The sequence below is a fragment of the Tetrao urogallus genome, assembly GCF_951394365.1.
Source record: "Tetrao urogallus genome assembly, chromosome: 1".
Classification (NCBI taxonomy): domain Eukaryota; kingdom Metazoa; phylum Chordata; class Aves; order Galliformes; family Phasianidae; genus Tetrao; species Tetrao urogallus.
In genome coordinates, this window is record NC_136813.1 from 65239422 (window position 1) to 65256985 (window position 17564).

Genomic DNA, 17564 nt, shown 5'->3' on the forward strand with positions numbered 1-17564 from the left:
TGGTTAAGTCAACATACTTAAAGCCTGTGAATACTATGACCTACATGTGTGTCATGTAAACAAGATTTTTTGTTCTTGGAGTTTATATAAAGATTCATACTTGCTGATTTAAGAAAGTCTTTCGTTAGTTTAATAATTTTTACAGATAAGTTTGCAGTCTGAAACTTGCTTTGCAGATACAGTTTTTCATCAAGTGAAACCATGCCGGCTCTTAGTACCCTAGATTATATTGAGTAGGTAATCAATTATGTTGATTATATTGAGTTATTAATAACATCTACTGCAAAATAAGCATAGAAGGAGAACTCATCCAGGGAACAACACATTTAGCTACTGCAATTACATTTATATTAAATACTTAATATTTTATTCACTTTGAAAAAAAAAACCAAACACTGTGAGTTGTGGAAGTAAGCAAAGAGGAAAATTGTATGACGGTTTAGAATACCTTCTCAGTGACTGCTTGTTAAAATCAATTAAAGCAGTAACATTACAATAAAGAGTGGCAATCATTAAGAGTAATCATTCAGTGGAAGAGCACGAGTAGGTCTTACTCCATCATTGACGCCTCTTTGGTCTCCAAAATATGGTCTGTCAGAATCCAAGGCATTGACATCTCAATGGGAAACTGGATTCTTCTTCCCATGGTCAGCTCTAAGAAGAATTCCCTGAACCACAGCTGGGACAGATCACAGCACTGCTGCAGGGTTTCTTTTGGGATAAATAAGGCAGAATTACACTTCTTACAGAAGTACGTCAAGGAGAATACAACTGTGATTCTGATGATGCAAGGTGAAACAAATAAAAGCAGGCGTTGAGTCATACACAAGCCAAATGTGTAAATTCAATTCAAAATGCAGAGCCCATGACTGTTTGAAATAGTTCTGAACTCCATGTTGGCCCCCAAAGAGGTGCCTTATTACAAAAAATACTGTGGGAGTGGACCAGACTACCAGTTAAATGGAAAAATTCTGCACACCATTATGGGGGGGTTCTAATTTAATTTTTCATTTAGGGTCTGCTCCTCGACAGTGCACTGAACTTGGGAAGTAGCTGGTGAAGGAGACAACACAGTACTGGGACCGTTAGTACTATCCATCCTTATGGAGGACTGAATCTCTGTTCATCAGACAGGTCGTAAGTGACACACAGACACATGAAGAAGGGATTAAAACAAAAAGTTTCTAAGGCCACTGTCAGGGACACAGATGTACGTTTTCCCACCTCTCCAGTAAACACTCAGCACAAGCCTTCATTTGTGTAAGGCTTCAGAGCCAAAAGAAAAAATAAATTTTTTACATTAAAATCTCCAAAACTGAATGTGCTGCTCACCAGCAACATTATAACAGAAATTAACAGGCTCCCCCTTCTTTGAGGGTAAAGGAGTCCAGTAACAAAGCAAAAATGAAAGACAACACAGCATGGTGATGACAAAGACTAAATACATTCAATGTCAGTAGGTGAATTCTTTAGGACAGCATGTTTCCGATTACAATTAACTGAATAGTAAAAGTGGTGAAATGACATCAATTTACCACAACAGAGAATCCATTTCCTCTGTACTTGGGGGAAAAAAAAAAAAAAGAGAGAAAAAAAAAGAGAAAAAAAACCCAAAACACAAAAACGACTTTCTTTTAAAAATTTCAATGCACAAAGAATTATCTGTCCCTTGTTTGCATGAATACATTCGAAAAAAAAAAAAAAAATGAGGCAACAATATGAAATTTGACCCAGTATAAATGAATGTGTTACGAGTCAAAATAAACCTACCACAATAATGAATAACACATCTCAGAAAACGTTTGGACAGACCAAGGTTTTTTGACCAATAAAACAACAGTAAGTTGGCTGAGGCAATCGGAAACATTTCCCAGGTTGTGTTAGAGGTGTTAGGACATGCTAAGCTGGACACTGATCATCTCCATATCTTACCACTGAAATTTATCAAATGAGTGTAGAAGAAAGACTCGCGATGGAATTTTTCTATGTCCAATATGGTGGGTCCCTCAAGGCTACTTCTCAAGGTTTTCTTGGAACCACTTTTGTCAGCAATGAGGGACTCTAACATAGTTCTCACCATGTAAAGCTGTATCATTAAAGGAAACAATTGTGGTGGAAGGGGGGGAAAAAAGGAAAATACACATGGCACATTAGTTGAGCAACACTGAGAATGACTATCAGTAAGCGACTGCTCCACTTCAAATTGAAAATTGGCACTGTGTGGGCAAAAGCCTTCAGGCAAGAGGAACGGATGCAGCGCTAACCTACCCAGCAGCACAATGCCTACCCATGCCAAGGGGCCTCCACCGACTCTGAGCAGCAGACCATTTGCAGTGGAACAGTTCACATCACCACAAGAGTAGAAGTAATAAGTAACGTCTTACCACCAAAGTTTAACAGAGGCGGATAGATGTAGGACTGCCTCAGAAACTTGTGTGTCATTTGCAATAGCTTTTCCAGTCCCAGAGCCTTGAGCTGCTTCAACAGCTCAGCAGAGTTTAAGGACTCTGTCATAGTGCGAACCATGTAGAGCTAAAAACCAACAGACAGGGGCAGGCAGGGGAGAGAGAATCCGTTAATAAAAACACACAGGTAAATAAGGAAGGGGAAACAGAAGCAGAGAAACTGTGTTAGTTTGTTAAAAATGAAAAGCAGCACGGTAAGCATGCAAAGGAAAATAATACACTTCTAAAGCAGAAAGGTTTCTTCCTTCAGAATAATTGTTGCCATCCAGTGCTCCCTGAGGCGAATGGAAAAATCACCATTCACCTCAGCAGATGTGGAGCCAGGCCCACAGCTGTTGGCTTCTCAGAGTATTTCACAGAGATTTCCAAGCATATCCAATTTGTAAATAGCCATTTTAGAACTGCAGGAGATTGAGAGAGAAGTACCTAGAGCGGATAGCTTTGATCTCCTCCCCTCGGCAGAGACAAACAAGTGTGCCACCCCAAGAGCAGAAATGACAACAGAACTGTATGCTCTAACAAGCCTGTAGCTGCCACTGAAACAAAGCTCTCAGACACACCAAGCGTAGAGAAACACACTGATGAATATATATATATATATATATATATATTATTTTTTTTTTTAAGGTGATTGTATTTCCCTCAGAAAATTAGAAATCAAAACAAAATCTTCATTAGAATCATCCTAGTAAAACTTAGGCAGTCTTTTACTACCCAAGAGTGTTATCCACATGGGTTCTCTTCCCCACTGATGTATATAAGAATATTTGATTTACAAACCACAGTGGCCTTCAGTTTTTCACCCAAAGTGCTTGGTACCTCATTTTCTCAGTTGGACTATGAATACTCAGGCCATACACTCTCCAAAACAAATTTACAAATAAAACAGAACAGGAAATTACACAGAGAAAACAAAAACAGCATCTAGCTATGGGATTTTGATGACATTTTTGATGCCACAGAAAATGCACTTGAAATACTATTAATAGTAGCATAATATTATGCAGATTTTAGGGAGCAGTTTCTTTATTCATTGCTGAACAAGATGAGGGATCTTGTCAAGATTCAAATATTCTCCCTTGCTTTATATTTAAATTCTAAATATAATTTAAAACTATAATTTAAAACAATGTAATTTATGAGATTTAACTGAAAGAACCAGCCACATGAGGGAGAATCTAAAATGGAAACAGTTAAGAAATAATCAAATCATTCCAAAATATTGCATTAAAACATTAGGAGCTCAAGGAGAAAATATTTCTTTGAAGTGAGTCAAATTACAGAGGTGGAACACTTGGAAAACCACACATCTGAATAGAAAGTGACAGCAACCCAGACAGATGATTTGGTTAAGTATACGTCATTCTGTAAATATAAAACTAATCAAAGTAGATTTTGAACATTCCAAAAGAAAACTGCACTTTGAAGTAGTTTAGCCAGAGAGAAAATGTGATGTGCCATCATCACTGACAAGTATCACAACCATTAGACGGGAACATACCTGAGTACTGGAGGGACCCACCGCACGCCTTGGGACTTTGATATCAAAGCCACTTTTGGGGTCTTTTTCCCCCCTTAGAGCTGGGTCATTGAATGGTTCATGACCTGCTTCCCAGTCACAGACTGTCTTTCTGATGGCCTGCAAAACACTGAACAGAATTCACACCGCTTCAGACTTGCACGCATCCAAGTGCGCAGAAACTCTGCAACGATGCTCTGGAGTTCAGAGGAACTCAGAGGAAAAAACAACTTTGCCAACAACTTCAAGATGGCCAGATCCACGTGATAATAATTCTACACTGTTCCCTCAAAAAGAATAGTCCAGAGTGCTCCTCCTTTGTCCCAAAGTTGACCTATGAAACTGGTTCAAAACCCAATTGTCAGAAATTTGCCTTTGTGATCCTTAGTGAGTGCATCAAGCCATTTTGTACTCGTGCACCATGAAATGCTGGCAAGTTAATCAAATAAAACCACACTAAAACAAGACAATTTGAGCTTGAATTGAAAAAGAAGAAGGTACTTCCTGTTTCCTGCAGAACTCCTAAATTCAGCTGGATTTTATACAAACGTTATACTTTAACTAAATTGAGAGTAAACAACTGATAAAGAAGTTAAGCTTAAAATCAAACAACTAGGGACACAAAAATACAGTGAAAAGTTATAGCAATCAGTGTGGGACAGAGCATTTGGAAAAGAAGTGGAAGGCTAATAAGGTAGAAGCAGAAGAAGTGAAGAAATAAGCCAAGATGCCAAGAGGGCAGAGAAAAGACTATGGGATGTAAATATCAGACACAAGGAAACACATGAATCATAAGGAAGGTGGACAGCAACAATTTTATTCAAAATAAAAATACTGGTCTTTCTTTAAATATTACAGTACTTATCTTTCCTTAGGATAGAAATAAACTACAGGCAATCCTGTTAGAAGAAATCGTGAGGTAGTGCAAAGAAGCTCAAGACAACCCGGACTCCTACCTTAGCCATACTGGCAGTCATCCACTCTGACTCCCAACATACAGTCAGGCAAGCTAACTCTGAATACCGTACAGACTACAAAGGGAGCGTGGATTCAAGAGGCAAAATTTATCAACTGTGCAATTTTAATAAGAGTTGGAGAAAAAAAATACAGGGAGAGATGAGAAGAAGAACATTACCTCTGAATGACATTTTTCTTTTTTTTAATCGCTTGTCTTAATGGCTCTCTAAGCGTGACCTGGGCAAAGTCCTGAAGAGCTGCATAAATGGTATGGCGAATGGCATGATTGAAAACACTTTCCATCCTTCCCATCAGCACCTGAAGACCTTTGATCATGGCAATCACCTGGAAAAAAAAACACAGTTTTTTTTTTTAATTTTGTTTCTATACTTGTTCAAAAAGTCATTTTTTTTTCAATATAGAAAATGAAAGAAGAGGAATTAACAAGTTCAAAAGGTAGAGGAGAAGATCAGTCTGAAGAGGCTAGTTTTCCTGTACCCCTTCTGTGCTTTGAATGTAGGAAAACATGCACTTTCAGAGTCAACACGGGCATAGAAAATGCTTTCAGAGAATGTTCTCTCTTTTGTATGGAATTAATCTTTGGGAAATCCGTCTAAAAAGAAAAAGGAAAATTTCTTACCTCAACCAAAGCAAACTTCTCCTCACTAGTATAATTGTATCTTGTTGCTCTTTCATACTCTTCTGCATTGTCAGGACAATCTTTATTAGAGTATTTGTCAGTTGGGTGTACCAGCTTCCATGAGTACTGCAGTTCACAAAATGGAAGAGGGAGAAGAAAAATGGAAACAAAAAAGGCCTGATAAACAAAACATATCTGAGCACAAATAATATGCTTATAAAATACTCTGATGTTTTCAAGAACATCTGAAAAATATCTGGTACTATTCTCAAAACCTGCATAAATTCTGAAACAGAACATGATGTATGTAACAAGGTTATGGATACTGAGTTACTAACAAGATTGATGGATACTGAGTGTGTTCAGAAAACCAATCAGTAAGTGAGATACTCCATGCCAGGAGAAAATCTCAGTGCGAGGGCAGAAGAACTTATGTGACAAGCACTTGAGGGAATCCATACGAATCAGACACAGAAAAGCACGGACCTAAAACTGGCAGTGGTAAGAGGTAAAACAAACAAACAAACAAACAAACAAAAAACAACCAAAAAGCCTACAAAAGTAAGCCCCAACAAAACAACTGCTGTGGTTTGTTCTGGAACTGGGAGTATAAAGACAGAGGTAAAAATGAGAGATTTCTACAGAGGTATAACAAATAGATCAAAGGATCAAATCTGTCTTCTCTCATACAATATATCACCTGTTTCAACCCCTTCTAAGTTGTGCTTTGCCATAGGTAAGACACACAGCCTTTATCTAAGTAAGAGTCTGGAATGTATGAAGCATTCCCACAGTCTCCTCTTCAGTTTCTGCATTAAACAGTTTCTGATTGAAAAAAAACATATAAATGGCTACTTTTCTAACTAGCATCTGTTTTTAAAGTAAGTTATTAAAATACAAACCACTTTGCAGGTTATTTTCTCTCCCTCATCTCTTCTCAAATTTTATATTATCTACATTTATCAACTAAAAGTCTTCCTTATTCTTCTCCCGTTGGCTAATGGAAGCCCTTCCATCTTTTCTGTGTGTACAGTTAAGACGTCCCACACTTCAGTTTACTAAGTGACAGCATCTAACCATAGCCAACTGAACACACTGGCTTCCTATGTGACTGCATGTAGGTAATAAATGACATATATGGAAAAATAAATGAAGTCAGTCTACGAAACATGCACCAAGAGCAACATAAAAAGCAACTGATCAAGGGTCACAGGTGAACACCTATCCAGTAAATGTAAAAAGTTAAATGTAGTGTATGAGAAGGCACATGCTACTGGTTATTTCAAGCAGTAACATTACTCCTAGACTTTGAGAGCTGAGGTGCCGCTTTCCTCTGGGAACAGTCTGAATCAGGAGAAAAGGAGTGCAGGAAAAAAGAGAATTAAGAGAACAGTACATAACATGCATTTTTTGTTCTCTTAAAGCAAAGCCTGTCCAACCTCATTTTCATCTGCTTTCCTTCTTCAGAAAACATACCACTTCCATGACATGTGCACTCCACTGAGAGAGAAGCTGCAAGCCTTGGAGAGAAAGATCAAAGAGCTTCCGATACTCTGCATCTGTTTTTTGAGCTTCCTGTCGGCCAGAACCAGTCACCACCTATGTTTTTAAACAAGCAAACAAAAAAAATTAAAACACCTTGAGTACAACATTTAAAGTCACATTTCTCAATATTTTTTTAAGCATTACACAGCATCACTTATCAAGACTTGGGTACAAAAGACCAGTAAAAGTTTTTTCTTTTAAAGAATTATCTCATTACATTTCACAGACTTTGGTCAAGAGATAGAAACCACAAGGACTCTGTATCACCAAAATATCACTGCAGACAAACTCAAGACACTGATTATATATTATATATGCATGTGCACTTGATTTTAGTTTTCAACTCATCTCTTAAATTATAGCTTCACTCAAAGCATTATGGGCACACATTTGGAGTAAAGGTTAGACAACCTATTCCCACAGAGACATGTCAAAAATTTCTGGGATACACAGACAAACAGAAGATGTCTGCAGTTTGTATGATGTACCAGAGTTTAAGATTTAAAATTTAAATAATATCATGCTGGGGATGGGTACCAGCCTTGCAGCCAGCTTTTCTTGAGTCAGGTCCTTGAGCTCTATCCTTTACCCAGCCTGAGATTTGCCTACTTTTTAGATGTTTTACAATAACTGCTAGTGATGTAAAATCTGCGCAAATAGCTCTAATCTCCCACACCTCACTGTTGCTGTAGCGAGCCAGTTCAGATATGAAACGCATATGGTCTTCTCTGATTTGGATCATCTGCTCACATATATTGTACTGGGGACTGCTGCTGGAAGACGTGCACGTCCATCTGTTGCAGAAGACAAAAAAATCTTCAATCAGTTGATGCAATAAAGAGTACAGCTGATACTAAAAAAGAAAGAACAAAAGACGTGTGACTCATTTTTTTCCTTAAATCTTCCTTCTTATCCACGTGAGGCCTTTCCTCTCCTCTTTCACTCTGCTGCTGCTGTGAAATACAAACTGCCATCTCTCTTCAAAAGCACACACTTAGGGACAGGACCAAAAAGGAGTGAAAGCCAGGGCAGAGGGACAAGTATAGGAGGCCATAAGATGTTTAGCTGCTTTCAGCTTGTTTTTCTTCATTCATGTTTAACTAAGAAGAGCTTACAGTATGCTCCAAATATAAAAATAGTTATTATTAAATACTATTAACATGTTATCAAGAGAGACACAAAATACATGCTACCAAATATTGTGTTAAACAGCCTCATACTTTTAGTAGCACAGCAGGTTCGCTACTATTGATTTTCTCTTAGCAATTACATGCAAGTTACATTTTTTTTTCTGCAGGAATTAAAATGCAAAGCACTACATTCTAAATTCACATAACTGCACGGAGGGAAGGTCTCAGAGGAGCACAGGAACATTTGCTAAAATAAAGCAATAACCATAAACCATGGAACAATTTATATAAAACATCTGCATTTTCCAGCCATTTTGCTGTGTTGTACTCCTACCAAAACAAAGAGGGACACAAGCTAAGTTTCTGCTCCATGTACAATATACACATGCACTACTGCTCACCTTGCTTAGTATAATCCTTCATTTCTTTTAAAGAAAGTTTCATATTTAAAGGAAAAAATAAAAATTACATTAGTGTAAGATAAATTTTACATCCTCCAACTCAGGTGAAAAACAATGCCACTGAAGCAAGAAATAACTCAGCAGCACAGAAAGATTTTTAAATAACCTGTCCTTTACATTGTATCTACTATGTGAAGTACATTAATAGTGAAAAACCCACACCAAAAAACGGACCAAGGTGAAGATCCTATTAATGTAATTATCACAGATTATCAGGTGATTATGAAATTATACTTTATGGGTCTGACCTTCCCCAGCCCACATGCTCCCCTCTCTGTATCCTCGTCCTACCTACCTGGATTTGTTTTCCTCATAATGGGCACTTGTCTTGATGTATCTTGCAAGTTCAATCTGCATATCACCAAAGAGCGGGACAACCTGCAGCTGCTGTACACAGGGAATAAATCAGATTAGATAAATGATGAAATATGCGCCTTAGTGAAAGGAAACTGCTATTTACCCAATGATAGTTTCAAAGTCATCTTTGTTTTATTTGATTTTATTAATCTGGGTGTATATTTAAAACGCAGGGGGAATTGCCTTCTACATTACATATCAGGAAATGCTTCTCTTAACCAACCTTGAAGAATTTGTCAATCTTGGCTAAATTTATCCTCTTTTTTGCATCCAGCTTGTAGATGTTACTGACGCTTCCATCCATCAGGTACAATCCAAAGCCCATAACCTGGCAAAAGGAAAAAACCAAACCTCTCTGCAAAAGGAGTTCAGGGGTATAAACATGCTGAAAATATTTGTCATGAGACAAACATTCAGTGTTTACTCCATACTTTTTCATTCACTGCAAGACACACAGTAGATAATATCAACCAACTTCACATTACCTGGCACTCTTTTATTAGATGTACTTATACCTCATTTTTTCTGCTTACTAACCCTAATTTTTAAGTTACTTGCTTCCTCAAAGGTTTGATACATAGCATTAGCTTCAGAAGCCTTTTGCACAAATTTCCCACCTATCTAGAACTAAAATTTCCTAGTTCCTTTCTGTTGTTGCTATACTTCACAGAGACATTAGTATAATCCTTCATTTCTTTTAAAGAAAGTTTCATATTTAAAGGAAATATGCAGCCTTGTTAGGAAACACAGCATTAGTTTCCTAACAAGTCTGCAGTTCAGTTAGACTAACTTCAATTTATGAAGAACAAAAATGGATTAGAAGTTTTCTTAACAGATTTAGTGTTTAAAATAAAAGAAAAAAAAAAAGAAAGACAAAGACACTGAAGAATAAAAACAAAGGGCAACATTTGAGTTACATGGTTCATGTGGTTCTGGCAAAAGGAAACAAAAATCCAACAAGAATGCAAACATCTTTGTTCTGCTTCAACCTTTTTTTAAGTTTGTACTGAAAAGAAACTCACTTTCAACAGCATGTGTTTCTCGCTGGGGGTTAGATACATTTTGTTTTCATAGTAGTCCACACACAAATTCACAATATCTGCAAGCAGTTCTTCATAGCCAACAATCACCTCCAACTGCTGCTGTAATGACTGACAAAAAAGAAGAAAAGGACATGAGTCAAGAAGTTACAGTCCCACAGGATCAGCAGCTACTACCGAAGTGAAAGGGTTTTCTTTTAAAGGCTTCATACAGCATTCGGTATTTTGGAAAAAGACAACTAAAGCTTACTTGTGTTATCTTGTTGTGGTTAGCAAGGAACATGGAGAGATTCTGGGACTCTTGAATGGATTGAGGATCTGCCATTTTCCGTAGGAACTGAGCAGCTCTTTGCAAAAAGAAGAAAACAACAACCGTACTTCCTTTCAGTGGCACTGCTTGTAAGCAAATTCATCCCCGCTCAACAGAAACACATTTGTCTCTGCATCTACCAGGTAGTCAGCAGAACTCCAAGACATCAGCAAACCTGAAACTGTCAGTACAACCAGTACAATGGCAATGCCATTTGTTGCTTTTACAAGGTTGTTGACCTTAGCATTGCTACCTCCCATCTCATGAATAAAGCAGAAAGAGAATTTGACACATAAGGCCAGTGCCTTCTTGCCACAGCTTCACAAGAACATATTAGCCAAACCTACCCTCTTATTGACAACCTCTTAAGAGCAATGCTGAAATATCATAAGAACAACTTTGATTTACAAGCATCAAAACTGGATGCCAAAAACTGGAATAGAACAAAAAGTCAGCTTTCTCTGAAACATGAAAAGCAGTACTGAGCAGTGCGTATCCAATAGATGTAGTTAACACCAAGATAGAAGTATTTGCCTGTTTTGCCTTAAAAGACAGAAGAATCTTTAGTTGCTGGAAGAGCAGCATAAAGAAAGTCAATTCAGTCAACAGTTTAGCTGCAGTAACTGCAGAAAAAGCTGCCCAAAAAGGAGCTACTGCTGCCATCTTGTGGGAGCTCTGTCTCCCCACAGCATAAATCCTGATCCCGCCCTGAACAGCTTACCTCTTGTAGGCTGAATGGTCGTTCTTCACACTGCACTTCATATTTTTCAGCTCATCCAGTACTGCAAACATGTTGATAAATTTGCCCAGTGTGATCAGATACGCTTCAGAGACAAAGTCTTTTCTCCTCTCTGCATGGCACAAGCGTCTCACCTCCCCACAAAACCGTTCAATTGCATTTCTCTAACAGAAAACAAAAGAGACGAGTCAGGGAGTAAATGCCAGGATGTTTCCAAGAAAGATTTATCACACACAACTGGAGATCTGACACCTGTCTGTCCTCCCCTCTAGGTGAGGTCTTCCACTGTCACAACGGTCCACTTTGGTGCACCTGCAAGAGCTAATGAAAAGCACCAATGAAGCAGAAAAACATTTAAGGCATGTGAGGCCAACAACACACCAACACAGCCTTTCTAGTTTCACCTCTGTGTACTACAAGTGTCATAAAGAATTTTAGCCTGGCACAACTGGAAATATGATTTGCAATTTAAAGTCAGAAAAAATAAATCCCTTTGAAACAAGTGATTTTATGTCAGAATAGTGATTAATGCTAGCACACGCCAATTTGCAAAACCATGCTTGCAGATGGTTATTTGAGGGCTTATTTCCAAGTGTACACCAGGACCCTCTGAGATTACAAGTACAAATAGAAACTTCGGACACAAAGAGGAATCTGTTCTGAGTTTAGGGCAATAACCTCAAACGAAAGGAGATTTTTGTAGTCAGTAAGATCCATGAGTTTAGGAAGATGACAGAAAATGCTACATTGCATTCATTCTCCTGTGTGCTCCATGGTTTGCAAGCTCTAGTTGCTCTGGCGTCCTCAGAAAAATGCCAAGAAACATCCTCCATTCATTGAATAAAGTGGCAAGCTGCTTGCACAGGAGGAGAGAGCAAGACAAATGGCTGTTCTCTAGTCTATATTTAGTTTGGGTGGCTGGCAGGTCAGAAAAACTGGGTTAGCTTGCTTCAAGGATGAATTTCTGCAGCTAAGTTGCACTGGGTGCTACGATGTCGAGGCTTGTAGAACCCTCAACCACCCAACAAATGGTCTCTGTACCTTGATGGCCTTATGTATACACATGAGATGTGTTTTATTTCTATTTCCTTTCCTTCCAAGTGTCAGGAACCATGTGCCATTATCTTCTATTTTATGCTCAAAGTCTTAATGGAGGAATCTCTTTTCGGTGGTGTGCAGCAATAGAACAAGAGGCAATAGGCAGAAAGTGGAACACAGGGAATTCCATACAAACACAAGGAAGAACTTATTTACAGTGAGAGTGGTGGAGCACTGGAAGATGCTGCCCAGAGAGGTTGTGGAGTCTCCTTTTCTGGAGATACTCAAGAACCACTTGGATGCCTCCCTCTGAAACCTGCTGTAGGGAACTGCTTTAGCAGGGAGTAGGATTCAACAATCCCTAGAGGTCCCTTCCTACCCCTGTAATTCTCTGATTCTTTGAAACTCCTGAAGTTGTTAAAACAGGCATTAGAAATGCTGCCCTTCTGACAGACCTTTTTTCCCCCCAAAATATAACAATTAGGTTGAGTGACCGAGCATACAATATTAAGCATACAGAATAAGCATATAAGCTTGCTAACAAATTTTCTATTCCTTTTACCTGGAAATACATAAAATTCATCAGTTTTGTGACTTCTGGCTCCAGCACTTCCACAGTTTTCTCATAAATTTCTACTCTGTTAGGCTGCTCGTTGCACTTAACCTGAAGACAATTAGAGAGATCGTTACACTTACAGCTTTCCCCAATAAAAAATTTCCCTCAGAAACTAAGATCCCAAATGACAAGCTGGTAAATGTATTATTATCATCTTGACAATACAAATTTAAGGCATCTATTGCTGGCTTTACTAAATCTATGCCATTCTTCTAAGATTCATTATGAGTTTAAATATATGAATTGAGATTTTTTCTTTATTTTCTCTATTCTTTGCGCTTTAGCATAAAAATATTTGCAAGCTGTTGCCAATTCACAGTTTCACTTTTGGTCAGTTTCCTGATGCATCTTAACATTCTTCCCATCCCATCACCATATCACCAATCCCAGACACGTATTCACAGGATTTAATTTTTGTACACAGATCAAGAAAACTCTGCATAGCTCTGACAAGAAGAGAAGAACCATCTAAAAACCTAGAATGTTTAACACAAATGCTAATTATTACATGCTATATCACCTGTTAAACCTGCTCTGAATTTAAATATCTGGGGGAAAAAAGCAAGATGTCCAACTAGTTCTCAAGTGTTAAAACATTATTCTAAGCATGCACAGCTTGCTAATTCAGGGATCAAAGCAAACTTAATTTCAGAACTCATTACTAAATCTCTAACCAAAACAAGATGGAAGTCCACATGCTGCAAGAAGGTTTAATTTTGATCCTTTACCTGGGGAATGGCTCTTGAGCAGCTCCTCCATGTATATAACATGACAGCATATTCCTGGCCCTCTTCTAACATTTCATTCTGCAAGAGAGACACTTGATAATAATAAGGCATTGTAAAATAAAGGAGTTAAACTCACTTCTCTGCCATCATTCCAAAGCAAACTATTTTTCTTATTCGAAAGTGTATGTGCAAACATATATTGCAAGCTAAATGATATACCTTACTGCATATATGTGAAGTAACATTACAATAATACATAGGTGCAAACTGGCATACTGAATGCATCAGTGCTGTTTCTACCATTAAAGAAACATAACAGTTGAATTGATCAGCTACAGATGCCCAGCTTAGGCAACAGCTAAATTTTTCTATCTACTTACAGTCATGTTTTAACATTCAATCTAATTCTGAGAAAATCCTTATCACCTGGGGACTGTATGTAATCAAAACAATCAAAACAAGTTAAGAACTTGCCAGATAATTTTAAAAGCAGATTGATGTAAATTGACGTAATTTTCAGTTCCATGTAACCTATGCAGTTTGTGAAATGGCTTTTAGAATGACAAAATGTATTAATCCTCATTTTTCAAAAATGCATAAAACAACCAAAAGTTCAAAATGGAACAGTATTTGCAACCTGCAATTTCCTTTGTATCCCAAAACAGCAATACCACCAGCAGAGGTAGTTATGAGTAAGAAGTCTCATCTTCCATTGTACAACTGTTAAAAACCACAAAAGACCTTACACAAAACCATGCCAACAAACAACTAATGTATACATTACACAGTGAGGAAGCCAACGAAAACCCTTACTACCACTAACCTGACAGAGAAACATTGGAAATTTGGGAGGATGAAAGGTAATTTTTTATTCAAGTTACAGCCGAAAGTCATCAATAAAACTAACCCATCTCCAAATACTGAAAGAAATGCACAGTGAAAGCAATAAACTTTTGAACAATACTGGTTGATCAAGAAAAAGGACAACTTTTAAAACTACCAGCAATTATACGCAAGAAAAGAAGTGCCACACACTTTTGTGTTACTGCCTCTTGGAAATGTTACAGACAACTTCTTTTCTGTGACCACAATTCTTTCAATGAAATGCAAAATGACACATCGTTCCCCTTTTATTCTAGGTAGCAGAGAAGTATCTACCTGGACACCTACTTACCATACTAGAGTGGACTGTAGCTTGCTCAATGTATCTCGCAATGCCAGTGACAAATGCATTTCTGTCCTCAAAGTTAGTGTTGAAGTTTGGCTGCAGAGAAAGCAAAATATCGAATCAAATTCTTGGTAAGGAAAATAATTCATGCATATCATAAAAGTGAACACTTTTGTGATTGTTGTTTTGTTTGTTTGCCTTTTGAGAGTACATATTCTTACAAAAGAACTGCAATATTTTTTTCTGAAATGACAGCAGACCTGGTAAAGCAGAGATGATGGTGGAGGTTCAATACACGGTTGCTGATCTGGCAATGGTAATTCTTCCAAGAGATCCACATTGGATAAGGCATCCTCCAGTGTTACTTGAGCAGTCATTTTGCACCTGTGGTTAAAAAAATACATACATATATATGTATGTATATACATATAGGTGTGTATACATACACGTACCTGTAGTTGTTTTTTATATATATACATTTAACTATATAAACAGAAAACGAACACCACAAAGAGCAGGGAACCATTACTACTGTGGGAAACAGGTAGTTTCCCTTTGATGAGGACATATCCTAGATATCATAATGGAAGGGGACACAGTCAAACCAAAACCCACTTGGTTTCAGTATGCAAGTTTAAAATGAATATTAGGATAACATCCTCCTCCTTACTTTTTGACTTCAGAAATACTTCTCTTCCTCCCTGCTGCACCAAAAACAGAGAAAACACTGACATCAAATTCACAGGAAAAAAGGACTGCCCTCAGATGTAACCACGAGGACAGTAACATCAATCTGAAGTTAAAAATAAATAAATGAAGAAACCACCAAAGCTAACGCAGTAAAAGCAAAAACCAAAGCAAAGGGAAGGAAACACTCAGAACTGATACGCCACCTGCCCTCAGAGGCCAACCAACAAACCACACACACAGAGAGCTCACCAACAATTTCTAACAACTACTGTCAGACAGGTCTGCAGGCATTTTGCTTCTTGAAACCATGGCTCCAGCTTTGCTTCGAGCCTGAGCAGGTTAGTTTTCATTACAATAAATAAATGAGCAGTGCACATGTTGTGCAACTTGCAATCCCTGTTGAAAAATGACGAAGGACAGGACTGACAGGAGTGCTTGCTGACAGAGCTGCCCACACTGAGCACAGCTCCTTCACAGCTAATGTGGTTATTCTTAAATGATGGGCAGGCAAAAGCCATGTCATCTTCCCTTCAATAAATAAACAAATGCCAAAAGAATTCCGTATCTGGGCACAAGCCCCACAAGGAAGTTGAACTGTCAACAGTGTTAGCTTGGAGGAAAACAAGAGAGAGTTGCTAAGAAGTTAGAGCACCACAAGCAAACATTACTTTAATATTTTTGTTCTGAGTATCTATAGGTCAAGCTTCAGCTAAAATAAAAACCAACACACTTTACCTGGGATAGTTTAACTGAGAGGCTTCTTCCAACTTGAAACTTCTCCTCCCTGTAGGCTCATGACCAAAACAAACTCCCACTCACAGCTCCCCTGGGCCTCACACCCATGGGACAGATGCATGCACAGCCACCCCACGCTGCCACAATGGACAGGCAAATGGCCACAAAACACTGCTCCATCCCTACTCCAAAACCCAGTGAAAAAATGGTTGCCTCTTATACTCTGAAAACTACTGCAGTTATTCACACAAAAGGGAGTTGTCATTTAATGGAACAGAAATGGCCAGGTCTCCCCTCACCAGCACCAGTGAGGCTACACCCAAAGCACCACGGCCACAGCTGGAGCAACGTTTCTGGACCCCGTGGTGGAAGAGGGACATAGATATATTGCAAAGAGTCCAACATTGGCCCACCAAAATGCTGAAGGCACAGAAGCACCTCTCTTATGAGGAAAGAGAGCTGAGACTGTTCAACCAGGAGAAGAGGAAGCTCAGGGAGATCTCATCGATGCCCTTAAACACCTGAAGAAAAGATGCACAGAGGTCAGGTCCAGCTTCCTGTCAGTGGTGCCCAGTGCCAGGACAAGATGGGCACAAACCAGCACACAGGAGCTCCCTCTGAATGCCAGGAGCACTCCTGTGTAGGTGACGGAGCAGTGGCACAGGCTGCCACTGTGGGGGCAGTGGCTGTGGGGTCTCCTCCTTGGGGGCTGGAGCAAGTGGGCCCTGAGTGCTCTGTCAGCCTCAGCCATGCTGTGATCCTCGTCCCGCCTCCTCAAACACAGCCCAGATCCCCAGTGTGGAAGAAAAGCCAAGGATGCTGATGCTAAAAAAGTAGTTAGAAAATACGAACCAAAGGATAAGCAAAACCCAAACTCCCTCTCACTTACTCTGCTGTCTTTTTAACAGCACTAGTCTAAGAAACTCCCCTCAGCAGGATGGATGCACAGGCTACAAAGAAAAGACTCCCTGCTGCCCCTTACACTGTGAGAAGAAACACAGGAGAGTACATTTTTTCCAAGCCCTTCGGCATGATTTCACAAAGATAGAACGGCATTTTGTGAACTGGAGAATGTAAGCAAATGGGTGCAGACTGTTACAAAAGCCCTCTTGTTCTAAGGTTGCTGACAGATTCCCTTGGTAATTGCCATCCACACAGTTGGTGTTTGACTGGCCAAGCCATCATTTTGGCACGCCAGCCCTTCACTTTTCCTATCCTGCTGTCTAGCAAGACATGAAAGAAGAAGAAACTCCTTCCTGCCCAGCTTTGACACATTTGCATACGTTGAGAGCAGCAGAGGAAGGGCAGCTGGAGCTCAGCTTGTTCTCCCCACCAGCCCTGAGACCTTGGTGGGAAAGATTTTCTTCAAGGTTCCTTTTCTTTTCCCCCCCTAAGTATAATGAAAAGTCATTTAAGTAAACTAAAA

The 17564-nt window shown here is 38.9% G+C and overlaps 1 protein-coding gene across 1 annotated transcript in view; it reads right to left on the minus strand.

Moving 5' to 3' along the window:
- CYFIP1 (cytoplasmic FMR1 interacting protein 1) overlaps nt 1-16327 on the minus strand; it is a gene marked incomplete at its 3' end in the record, with an annotated part of 52795 nt that extends 36468 nt beyond the window's left edge. Inside the window, exons 1-17 of the mRNA XM_079545387.1 lie at nt 16139-16327; nt 14974-15097; nt 14720-14809; nt 13546-13623; nt 12764-12865; nt 11146-11327; nt 10365-10461; nt 10097-10225; nt 9298-9402; nt 9013-9104; nt 7803-7920; nt 7058-7180; nt 5582-5707; nt 5120-5286; nt 3967-4114; nt 1933-2086; nt 555-711 (exon numbers count right to left, since the gene is read on the minus strand). Coding sequence (XP_079401513.1) covers nt 555-711; nt 1933-2086; nt 3967-4114; nt 5120-5286; nt 5582-5707; nt 7058-7180; nt 7803-7920; nt 9013-9104; nt 9298-9402; nt 10097-10225; nt 10365-10461; nt 11146-11327; nt 12764-12865; nt 13546-13623; nt 14720-14809; nt 14974-15090 — 1985 coding nt within the window. The 5' untranslated portion in view covers nt 15091-15097; nt 16139-16327. The remainder of the gene's footprint in view (nt 1-554; nt 712-1932; nt 2087-3966; nt 4115-5119; nt 5287-5581; nt 5708-7057; nt 7181-7802; nt 7921-9012; nt 9105-9297; nt 9403-10096; nt 10226-10364; nt 10462-11145; nt 11328-12763; nt 12866-13545; nt 13624-14719; nt 14810-14973; nt 15098-16138) is intronic.
- Nucleotides 16328-17564: the final 1237 nt, after the last annotated feature.